The sequence below is a fragment of the Egretta garzetta genome, unplaced genomic scaffold (genome assembly GCF_000687185.1).
Source record: "Egretta garzetta isolate BGI_Z169 unplaced genomic scaffold, ASM68718v1 scaffold62, whole genome shotgun sequence".
NCBI classification, from domain to species: Eukaryota; Metazoa; Chordata; class Aves; order Pelecaniformes; family Ardeidae; genus Egretta; species Egretta garzetta.
The window spans coordinates 419,076-431,350 of NW_009258947.1; the positions used below are offsets into that span (position 1 = coordinate 419,076).

General features: G+C 37.4%; 1 protein-coding gene across 1 annotated transcript in view; it reads right to left on the minus strand.

The window, feature by feature from the left end:
• The window catches only part of MYOM2 (myomesin 2), a 77,339-nt gene that overhangs the window by 7,333 nt on the left and 57,731 nt on the right, over positions 1-12,275 (minus strand). Inside the window, exons 28-32 of the mRNA XM_035889904.1 lie at positions 11,392-11,459; positions 6,816-6,929; positions 5,403-5,490; positions 2,441-2,479; positions 1,658-1,763 (exon numbers count right to left, since the gene is read on the minus strand). Of these exons, the coding sequence (XP_035745797.1) occupies positions 1,658-1,763; positions 2,441-2,479; positions 5,403-5,490; positions 6,816-6,929; positions 11,392-11,459 (415 nt within the window). The remainder of the gene's footprint in view (positions 1-1,657; positions 1,764-2,440; positions 2,480-5,402; positions 5,491-6,815; positions 6,930-11,391; positions 11,460-12,275) is intronic.

A 12,275-nucleotide genomic window follows, 5' to 3' on the forward strand; every position in this document is an offset into this window, starting at 1 on the left:
AAAATTGTGTTCAATGATCTTCAAGACAATCAATGTGTTAGACATTCTAAAATCTGAAATATTATGAGGGGGGAGGTGTCTGTATGTAAATATAAATATGCACACTGCTATTTCCATCTAAGCCACGTAGCATTCTCTAGTTTTATATTTCTATGAACTGGATGGTGGAATGGACTAAGTCACTTTTAAAACTCAGGTAGACATAGTAAAAGGCAGAGGCAAAAAATATTTTTCTTTTCCTTTCCATCATATTAGTGACACATTTACTGAAAGAAGGAGCAGAACTTACTGAATACAAACCTTGGGTTATGAGTTGTGCTGATTTAGGCTGGGATAGAGTTAGTTTTCTTTATAGTAGCTAGTATGGGGCTGTGTTTTGCATTTGTGCTGGGAACAGTGTTGATAACACAGGGATGTTTTAGCTGTTGCTGAGCAGTGCTTACAAAGAGTCAAGACCTTTTCTGATTCTCACCCCACCCCAGCAGTGGGTGGACTGGGGATGCACAGGAAGCTGAGAGGGGGCACAGCCAGATCGACTGACGCCAACTGACCAAAGGGTTATCCCACACCATATGCCATCACACTCAGCTTTACCTATTAAACTGCCTATATCTCACCACAAGAGTTTTCTCACTTTTACCCTTCCAATTCTGTCCCCCATCCCACCGGTGGGGAGTGAGCAAGCTACCGGGTGGTGCTTAGATGCCGGCTGGCATTAAACTTACAGCTGCACACCCTTGGATAATCGTTCTTGAGCTCCCTGAACCTGATGATCACTGACACTTTTCTAGTATTCCTGTCTTCATAGAAATCAAGGGCTGGACAGCATTACAAAACGTGCTGATAAACCAGCCTCTTCCTGTCCAAGTCAGACCAGTTCACTGTGGGCCACCTTTGTAGGCCATCAAGGAACATGAAAGTTGAAACCACTTGAAGAGTTTTAAAATCATTCTAAACCCTGTGTTTTCAAACAAATGAAGGTCTGACATAGCAAAACATTTGAATACACATTAAATTGTAAATACACAGGTGAATAGAGTGCCTCCAAAGTCAAAATTTAATGTAATGTAAGGGTGGAAAACTATTTGGAACTTTAAAGCTCATTTCTGGTCATATTCTCAGCTCTGAGGGCTATTCTCAAAGTATTCTGTGTCCCATTGAATATCTTTTTGAAGAGAAGGAACAGAATTAAAATATTTGGGGTTACTTAAGACTGTATCAGTTTGAAAAGAGATTTAATTCCTTTCTTCATACAGGCTTTTATTAAACTGTGAGACCAGATCCTTGATATTCACCTAGTACTGGAAGAGAATTTCATCTGTTTAAAGAAAAGGGTAGCCCTGAATAAAAAACTATGCTTGAATATTTTGCCATCTTTGAACCAACCAGACAATATAGTGGAGGACAAACAGTATTGTGTTGAATAAGAGGCTGGACTGTGGTAGACTTTTTTGAGCTCTCCTGATAGGTGTTGGACAAGTCTGTTAATATTTCTTTTACTGTAAGTACTATCTATGTGAAAAGATAATATGAAGTGCTGGAAAGAGAAATTCATTAATGTGGTCCAGATACTAAATGAATGGCACAGAATAGTAAACAGAAAATCATAAAGACAACATTTTTTCTCAAATGAAATTGAAAAAATATTCCAATCTACCTGTGAGACCAGTTGACTTTCATTTCTTCATTGTAGTACTTCAAGAAACACTGGAGCCTTATTCCTTCCTCAGTGCAAAGGATCTTCAGTGGAGAGGCTGACTTACCTATGTAAAATAGAATATATGCAGATCAAACATGATAGTGGAATGAACAGGAACAGTCAAATGGACTACCTAGGCTGTCAGGACAAAAAGATTCAAGATCTGGGCCATGATTTCCAACTACCACAGAGACATTTCTTCGTGCCTCTCAAAGGTGATCTGCTGATTTATATCAGGTGAAAGTTCAGTACAAGTTTATGGTTTTATTGTCATATACAGGCATCATGACTAGCAAGATCCACTGTGAAATAATAAGCTAGTCATGTAATCGCCATGAAACAGTTGTGTCATAATTCTAATTGCACAAAAATTTTATTCTGGTGTAACCACTGATCTTTCAGTGGAATGACTCTCAGCTTCTCACTGGGAGCAGGATCAGAATCTCATTCTCTCTGTATCAAGGTTCACTTATTTATGGGAAGTAGGAAGAAAATTACTGCTACAATATTGTCACAGTAGCTAAACCAAACAGGCCAGGTAGAATAATAACCTTTTTCCCTTTTAATAATGTCAATTAGCAAGGTCAGATGGCTATTCAGAAACTTAATAACATGTCCATAACAATACAAGCATCATGACGCTCATAGATTTCCCACTTCCGGTAAAAATTGTCTGCCTCAGGCTCAGATGACTTTAACATAAAAAAAAATACATGAAAATCCAAGTCAGCAGTTACTTACCACTGATTCCGCTCAATGCCAGCATTATATCCTCATACACTGAAAAGAAAAAAAAAAAGAAAAGAAAAAAAAAAGAAAATGTATCATTAAAATTCAATCAGAATATAGATTTCCATTTTCAGTTTAATTAAAGCAATATGGGAAATCTTCACATCCTTAGGCAAAGAAAACCATTAAAATTGCAACAGGTGTATAGGACAAATTGGAGACCATCTGTGTACAGCATATGAATTCTGTGCTGTGCCACTCAGTATCTCCGCTGTGCGTGGCGTCAGCTGTCTGCTGTCAAATCTTGGTCTTTGTATCCCTCAGGCCAGAAACAATAAAAGGTCATTAAAGCTGGATAGTTCACATTCAAAGGAGAGTGCAGGGGAAAGAGAAATTATCACATTCTAGGTGAAAATGGATTTCACCTGCTCCCTGTAGGATGGCATTTGACAAATGTAAACCCCTTCAACAGCAAGTGAAAGAAACCCAGTATCATATCAAGCTTTTGAAATATCACAGAGCTGATGGGTTTGCAGAGGGGGAGAACCCTGGAGATAAGGGCAGAAGAGCGAGGAACTCTTTCACAGCAGAAGAATCCTATTCAGTGTCACTGTGTATGATGGGAAGAGAGACAAAGAAAGAAGCACCATAAACTGAAGAATGGGTATCCAAGACTGAAGAATGCATATTCAAGGCTGAAGAATTTTTATATAGGGAAGACAGTGAAATGCATGAAGTTCAGAAAATACTACTTGTATATTTGGTCTGTATTGATCTGTATCTGCACATTTTTTGTCTCTGCTAAAATAAATCATAATTCAATTCCATAACCCTCTGCAAACTCCAGGATGCTTCTTCTGGTATGTTGACAAGAGGACATGAATTGCATGCTATATATACATTATATTACAGATGTCTGGGAAAGTGGGGTTATATTACCTATATTGTCTAAATGAGATGTTTTTTTCTGAAAGAATAACGGGCAGAATTTATGTAGAGGAAAAATGACTGAGAGACTATCAAGTGATGGTACGGCCTTCTGAGGTAAACCACAGGTTAAGAACTCAGTCTGATACTCATCTTTTCCTCTTATTTCAGGTATTCCCCCAACCTGCTGAAAAAAAAAATGTTAAGAACTGAGTTAATTTTTGAACATGCATTTCTCCCTCTACTAGGGCCCAGAAAAATATATTCATTATTTGCATCAGGTGTCTGCATGCAGATTGGATGAATCCAGGTTCACTTTGGTGGGACATAAGACAAGAAGCCCAGGGAAGTTCTCTTTACCAAAGTTGAGTAAAAATCATTTATGTTGGCAACAGTCTTTGCTATAGACTCAGAAGTAAACTAACTTTTTTTTACTGAACAAATTTAAATATACATAGAATTACAGTAGCTCACTGTAATATCTGATAACATATGAAACCTTATTTAAATGCCTATCGTTGGTGCATTTTAGACTAGATTGTCTTACCCTTATTTGCATTTATCTTCATTTGAATGCCAGTGCACACTGAGCTTGAACTAACCCGCCTCATGTAATATGCAGTCTTCCAGAGACCTATTCATGTTAAGCTTCTCTGTTTATTCTTTATGTTTCAACACTGCCATTTAGGAGACCCCTATTTGCTTTAACACTGCAGTTCTTGTGGTTTTGCTGGTTGACATTTTCAAAGCCTCCTGGACCCACAGAATTAGACACTCTGAATTTTCTAAATAGACATGTCAGTGTACATCTCCAGCACAACATCAGTGTTGCCATACCTGAGGTATAGTCTCTGGAAGCTGGAAGGACCCCTGACCATAACACGGAGAACTACTGTACTTTTTGTTTATTCCAGTGGTCAGGATACCCCTTGAAAATCCATAGACTAAGGGAATGATAGCTGTGTATATATCAGAGGATGGGAAGGGAGGAGGTGGTTATATGAGGATGTATTAGATAGTGTGGGACCCGAGCATGATGTGGAATAAGGGGCAGAGATTGTACTGGTTTGGGCTGGGAGAGAGTTAATTTTCTGCATAGCAGCTTGTATGGGGTTGTGTTTTGGATTTGTGACTAAAACAGCGTTGATAATACAGGGATGTTTTAGCTATTGCTGAGCAGTGCTTGCCTTTTATTTCTGTTCCTCACTCCACCCCACCAGCTAGGAGGCTGAGGGTGCACAAGAAGCTGGGAGGGGACACAGCCAGGACAGCTGAAGCCAACTGACCAAAGGGGTATTCCATACCATATGACGTCATGTTCAGCAATAAAATCTGGGGGAAGAAGGAGGAAGCAGGGGACATTTGGAGTGATGGCGTTTGTCTTCCTAAGTCACCATTACACGTGATGGAGTCCTGCTTTCCTGGAGATGGCTGAGCACCTGCCTGATAATGGGAAGCAGTGAATGAAATCCTTGTTTTCCTTTGCTTGTGTGTGTGGCTTTTGCTTTACCTATTGAACTGTCTTTACCTCAGCCCACGAGTTTTCTCACTTTTACTCTTCTGATTCTCTCCCCCTTCCCACTGGTGGGGAATGAGTGAGCGGCTGGGTGGTGCTGAGCTGCCTACTGGAGTCAACAAACAAAACAGCTTTACAATTTTACAATCAAAATAACTCTCAGTCCCCACTGACAGTCCCACATCAACATATTCAGCACATAGGTACCTTAGGGTTTTTTGTACACATTAAAGCTTAAAAAATTTTAGAGAAAGCTCTCTACAAAAGATATCACATAAAAAGGGATGTTTGTCTGATTAGAAACTTACTTCATTTCTTGCCTGTAAGAGTGCTAGAGATTAATCATTACATTGCCTAGTGTCACCTCTCCTAAACTGGTGATCTGAAGTTCAGGCCTCTATAACATATGAAAATTGAAAGGCAAAGGACCCCAAAAATATTTGCTGACTTGTCATTTGCAAGAATAGATCTTTGGCACCTCTTGAGAACATGTGGGGATCATTATCTCAATATAGCAAAACTGAATGTTACCTTTTCCTGATAAATCCAGAGTAGATGCATCATGACCTCTATCATCTGATAGCGTCGCCTTATAAACTCCTTCATTTTTGCGAGACAGCTACAAGGAATACACAAGATGTTTACTGACAAACCGGATACCAGTGCAACATTTGCTCAACCCCTGCATGATTTTCTAAATCAAACAACATACATTGTACCTCATTCTGGTTAAATAATCTTACCAGAGATGAGATGGAAACTATGAATGACTTAAGCATGTTTTTTTATGGAGCTGTAGTTAGTTCTTAAGCCTAGAACTCATTCTGATTTCAGTTCAAATGCCTTGAGAAACCATGTTTTTTCCCTTGTTAAACAAACACAAACAGGATTGATCCTGGCCAGGAGAAATTAAAAGTAGTGTAACAAGACATAACAGAGGGTATCTTCAACACACACAAACTTTAGAAATGCCATTTTACTTCAGCAACAGATCTATGTGCTTTAACTATCCAAATATCAACTCGGTAGCTTTCATTCAAGCAGCAACTGTAGTCAAATTATATCTATGTTAAGTAAAGAATTAATTCATTGCCCTTGGAGAGCTTACATTCTAAAATCTAACACAGTGATGCTACATTAAAGGCAGTAAAGGTTTTTGGTTTGGGTGTTTTCATTATAATTTATTTTAAAATCTGAAGGAAAATATATAAATAATTAGAGATAGTTTGGACGATATTTAATTGAGTCTTAGACTTACACAAATCCACAAGCAAGTAAATCATAGTAGAAGCATCATGTAATTGACTGACAAGTAATAAGAGCAATTCAAGACAGGCAGAAACCACCCTCCCCAGAAGAAGTCTGCTCAAGACAAATTAAGCCACTGGAAAGTCAGTATCCTCTTGCAGGTGAAATGAAGGAAGTAAATTAGAAGAACATGAAACCAATAAATAAAAAAAATAAATCAATTAAATGGAATGCACATTATGCCCAAAGCAGAAAAATTTGATCCTGGGAGGTTTGGGCACTTGAAGGAAGCAACTATGAAGCTAAGGTTTCAGACACAAGTTAGGTCATCCTGTTTGCATAATGATAAATCTTAAGAAACCATATACCTCAAACCTATTCATTTTAGGCAATAAAACTGAAACACTGTCAGAAATGAAGTGCTTGAACAAATTGAAAAATTAAGGAGCAATAAGAAAGAACAAGATAGAGTTCACCTAAGGACGTTGAAGCAACTTAAGCATGAACTGTCTGAGCTGATAACAAAAATACTCTTTTACTAGCATTAGTTACCCACCAGCTAATTGAAGGGTAGCAAATACACTTTTTCTTAAAATGGTTCACAGAAATCATGATAGTTGCTTTAGTGCTCTGCCTGGCAAATCTATAGTGTGTCAAGCAGAAGCTGTCATTTCCAATCAGTAAGTGATACTGTACCTTGGGAATACATATGTGACATTCTCCCTTCTGCAGATCAGGCACCTCATCGACGTCAATCCCAGAACCATCCTTATACCACTTGAAAACAGTCTCCTTCTTTGTGTTCGCAACCTGTGCAACAGAAAAGGTCCATAAGCATGGCTGTGTCCTGAAGAAAGGTATCGCACTGTAGGTACTCACACAGGTACTTTCAACACAAGAAGCCAATTTTTTTATAATACTTGTCAAATAAAACTAAGTAAAGAAAATTGTTTCAACCAAGTTCTACTAAGCAAATCTTAGTCCTACTGTATTTATTTGCAGCCCAGAACTGGTCAGAAGTCTACAGCTTACAGCTTCAGAGCCCTGTCAAATCCTTAAAGGCAACCCTGTCAATCTCTTCCCTTAAAGGGTTTTGCACCTTTGCTATGTGGCTGCAGTCTTTCTAGAGATATCTGTGAGAAGTATCTTAGAAATTAGAGCTGCTGAACTCTCCTTTATCTTTTTGTGTTTGCCATGTGTCTCCAGAGAGCTGTAACACAGAATTTAGGCCTTATCTTAGATATCTTCAGCCAATTTGAAGATTTATCCCAGCTACCTAAGCAATGTCTTTCAGGACTAAACTGCAGAGAGAAACTGAAATTACTATTCCGAAAGCATTTGAGACTTCAAAATTGCAAGCTGCACCAGAAATCCTTTTTTTTTCTATTATGTCCCATGGGAAGTCAAAAGGCTTGAAGAATCCAACAAATTGCAGTCTCTCCCAACACAAAGGATCTTAACAAGGTAGTGCAAATGTAGAGAAGTTGCTTAAAAGCCAGAATTCTGCTGTAGTAGCAGCAGCTCATCTAAGCAATGCATAAATAGACTACCTATATACCCCAAGTACTGCTATAATTTTGAAATGTAAATTGTGTATTGGTGATCCTTAAAATACTGCTGGATGAATGATCTCAAACTGTGAATTCAAAGAAGCTTAGAGTCCAGCTCTTTTCAGAAACCCTAGTAATACATTTTATTTTTCTTCCTTTCAGAAACACTATAGTTCATTTGACATCACTATCCCTATACTCTTCTAAACGTCACAAAAATGCAATGGTATTTCTGTGTGTAGCCTGACTTCCCAGTCAGAGTGGCTTTGGTAGAAGGACAGAGCTGGCAGGATATTTCTCAGTCCCCAGGCAGTTGCTTTAAAAAGCCTCCTTAAAAAAGAACTGAACAAATGGATAGAGGGCAGCCCAGAAGTTAATACAGATCTGCAATAGTTTTCAAGTGGCTTGCTTGGAGGAAAAAAACATATACCAATTTCTAAACCTTTCACATTAGAGAAGTCATTCCATAGATGAACAGCTCTATGAAAGCTCTCTGATAGAGGTGACCAGACAAATAGGAGGGCTTCCTGCACTGATTCCTGGACACCTTTATAAAACCTGCTCAAATTAATCACATATATTGCTGCTTAATAACCAGTGTGGTTGCTATGGATCTCTGTTAGAGTATTTGAGATCACAACCTGGCCCAAAGCAATGCCTTGTTTGAGAAAAGTGAGCAGCACTTTACATTTACCAGTAACCACAAAGTGGCTGTTCCTGTAGTCATATGACATGAGTGGCAATTTTATTTGAACAAAGCCTGAAGGAACAAGCCTTTAATGCTTTTCAACAATTTTTCATCAAAGACTGTTAGCACTCAATCTGACAATAAATAGACTGAGTTTCAGACACATGCAATTTGCAGTACCAAAGTTATTTCATGTTGACATTTACTATGAAAAGTTACCTTTTTTGCTGTTTAGCCACACACCAAAAATCTTGCTTTTAACAGACACAGTACAAATAAGGGTCAAAGTTATGCAAAAGCAAGTAGCTTCTGAATGTTCTTAAATTTAGAAGTACTTTAAAAAAAAATGATAGTAGATGCTGGTGTATGAAGAAAAACAAGCACACAATAAAAAGAAAACACCATCAAATTATCATTCAGATAGATAAACATGTCCCATTGGCATGCAGGGGCTACAATACAAAGGACAAGGTCATCAATCCCAGATATTTCAGAATTAAATACGGAGTCAGTTAAAACTCAGTCAGGTCAAATCACATAGAAAATAAGTGGTACGTGAGGTAATGTGTTATTGCTTTTAATATACTCTTTTATAACACAATCCATATTTGTTCATTGTTACTGTTATGGAGCTGGATCATACAGTCAGTCCTCTGCCCTACAGAAGCTTCCAGTTGGTCTGGTTTCCTAATTCCCCTATTCAATGTCATGGACTTTGAAAAAGTCAAGGAAAAAAAACCTCTCTTGCAGGTACTTCATTCACATTATCCCAGGCTCTTTCAAGAGGTAAAAGCATTCATGATAATTATTTTTGCACAGGAGTACTAAACCTGAAAGCAGCTAGAAAGGAAACCTAGAAGAGACCTGGGCCAAGTGCTGTGATATGGCCCGGGGAGGCAGAAATTGTTCCTTGTACGTTTTTATTACCACAGCAATAGCCCAGGGCAAACACACTTCTAACTTGAATGTCAGGTATCTGAAGATTGTAGGAGAAATCCAGGCTTTATTATTCAAACTCTTCCTATGTACAATTATCAGTTAAACTAGCATAAACAACAGTACCATGTGAACCAAATGGCCAGTCACACACTAACAGTAACAAACATGATGAGGTCAATGGCATAGTTAAAATGATGAGTGTGCAAACAGCTCACATCCTAGGTTTCATTTACATAAAATGTTCTGACCTTATGAACAAAAAGTACACTTGTGAAAAGCATATAATCAGGCACTCAGCCTTTCACACTTTCAGTGGTATAAACAGGCTCCACAGTCAATGAAAAGAAGATAATTTCAGATTAATTTGTAGAGCATTAACACTAGTATAACTGGTTCAGCAACATTTAATTCCCCATGTGAATGAAAGGATAAGCAGGGTTCATGCCTGAGGCAAATGCATGTTGAGATTATTAAGCACTCCAGCTATGCAGCTCAGAACCAACAAAGGTACCATGTTAGCTAATGAGCGTTGAGACCCAATGATAATTATTTTTGCACAGGAGTACTAAACCTGAAAGCAGCTAGAAAGGAAACCTAGAAGAGACCTGGGCCAAGTGCTGTGATATGGCCCGGGGAGACAGAAATTGTTCCTTGTACGTTTTTATTACCACAGCAATAGCCCAGGGCAAACACACTTCTAACTTGAATGTCAGGTATCTGAAGTTTGTAGGAGAAATCCAGGCTTTATTATTCAAACTCTTCCTATGTACAATTATCAGTTAAACTAGCATAAACAACAGTACCATGTGAACCAAATGGCCAGTCACACACTAACAGTAACAAACATGATGAGGTCAATGGCATAGTTAAAATGATGAGTGTGCAAACAGCTCACATCCTAGGTTTCATTTACATAAAATGTTCTGACCTTATGAACAAAAAGTACACTTGTGAAAGGCATATAATCAGGCACTCAGCCTTTCACACTTTCAGTGGTATAAACAGGCTCCACAGTCAATGAAAAGAAGATAATTTCAGATTAATTTGTAGAGCATTAACACTAGTATAACTGGTTCAGCAACATTTAATTCCCCATGTGAATGAAAGGATAAGCAGGGTTCATGCCTGAGGCAAATGCATGTTGAGATTATTAAGCACTCCAGCTATGCAGCTCAGAACCAACAAAGGTACCATGTTAGCTAATGAGCGTTGAGACCCAAAATGGGGGCTCACAGAATGGCAGCTTCACCACCTAGGTCAGTTCTGCTGGGAATAAGTTCAGGTTAAAGGTCTCCTAATTAGTGAGCAGAAAAAACGAAGGAAAAAATTCTCACAAATGTGCATGTAAATTGCTTATAACGAATGATTTAAGTTAGTCTAATTAAAAGCCAAAAACTTATTCAAAAGAACTGGAGAAAATTAATACCAAAGAGTCCATATTACAGGAAAAGGCAATGAAGATGAGTTGGATGCCTGTTGAATTCAATTAGCTTAGTTATTCAGGCCTCTAATTAGTCACTCTAGAAAAGCAACAAAAATGATAATATATCAGTTTTGAATGGCATATAAAGATGTTAATAGCAGAAGTTACTCTGAATTTCATGCACATTAACATTAGTTAAGATTCAAAAGTCATTAGTCAGATATAATAAAAATCATGTTTTATAACTTTAATTCTAGAAGCCTTTGTTGCATGTTTGGTTACAGTTGATTAAGTAAAAGATGCTTTGGTAGAGGAACCTCAAAATCATAAAATGGTGAGGAAAGAGTTCAAACTCTGGCTTTTTGTGGCTATTTTATGAAGAAGGAAGAAGGCCCATTAAGGGATGAACATTTTGCTTAAATTATTTTTATGGCTCACAATTATTATAAAGAATTAGATCAACTAACACATTTAGATTTTTTTTTGTTTTAACAAAGACTACTGCTGAAGAATAGTAAGTCAGAAATCTTAATTTTCAATATTTCTAAATAATAAAAAAAGTTTTCATATGAAACTTTTAATTTAAAAAATATCAAAATATTTCCTCACATTTTCCAACATCAATTTTTAATCAACACATTCTAACAAATTATTTCAAGTATATTTCCTCACCTTACAAGCAAGTAAAACTTCACATTCCTCTGTAACTTTCCAATACAAAAACTCCGAGAAGTGAGGACCTAAGAAACAAAATTGTCTTAAAGCATATGTTGTAGAATGAAGAGTATCAGAGAGATCCAGTGAAAGAAAGAAAAAGGATGACAGCTGTATTATAACATCCCTGCACCGAAATGATGAGACGGAACTCCTGAACTACCCATGCACTAGAAGGAAAATCCTGCAGCAAGGTTTTATGATATTGACCCAGGTGTCTACAGTACATCTTAGAAACCTGAGGCTCATCTCTGTATAATAAGTCATGTAGTATTCCAAAATGTAAAATGGTGAGACAGATTAGTTATTAAATATATTTATGCCCAATTGCCAAATAAACATAGGAAAGAAACAGAGTAGCTACAAACAAGAGTACAAACAATGTATTTAATGCAAAGGGAACTGGTAAATAAATAAATCTATCCAAACACCCAATTAAATGTTCAAAGCAAAAATCCACATGCCAGACATTATTTGTCCAAATTATAAAAAGTTTAAAAATATATTAAACATTACAAGCAGAACAGGAAATATTCCTTTTCCCCACTGAGGTTCCAATCCTGCAAATATATATATACTTAAGTAAGTTTACTGACATCCTTAGCCTTTTTAAAGTTATTGTTGTTACTCATGTCAGCAAATCTGTATGTTTTAGTGTCTGCAGGACCAGGGCCCATAATTGCAACATCCAGACCTAGGAGGTAGCAAAGTCCCAGACTTTCACTTAAATCATTGAGAACTGAAAGATCTTGCGAGTTTATGCTGTAAGTGGCATAATTTCTTTCCTAAATGTATTTAAAAAATCCCCCCCCCCTCAAAAAAAAAGAAAATGATAAAATTAC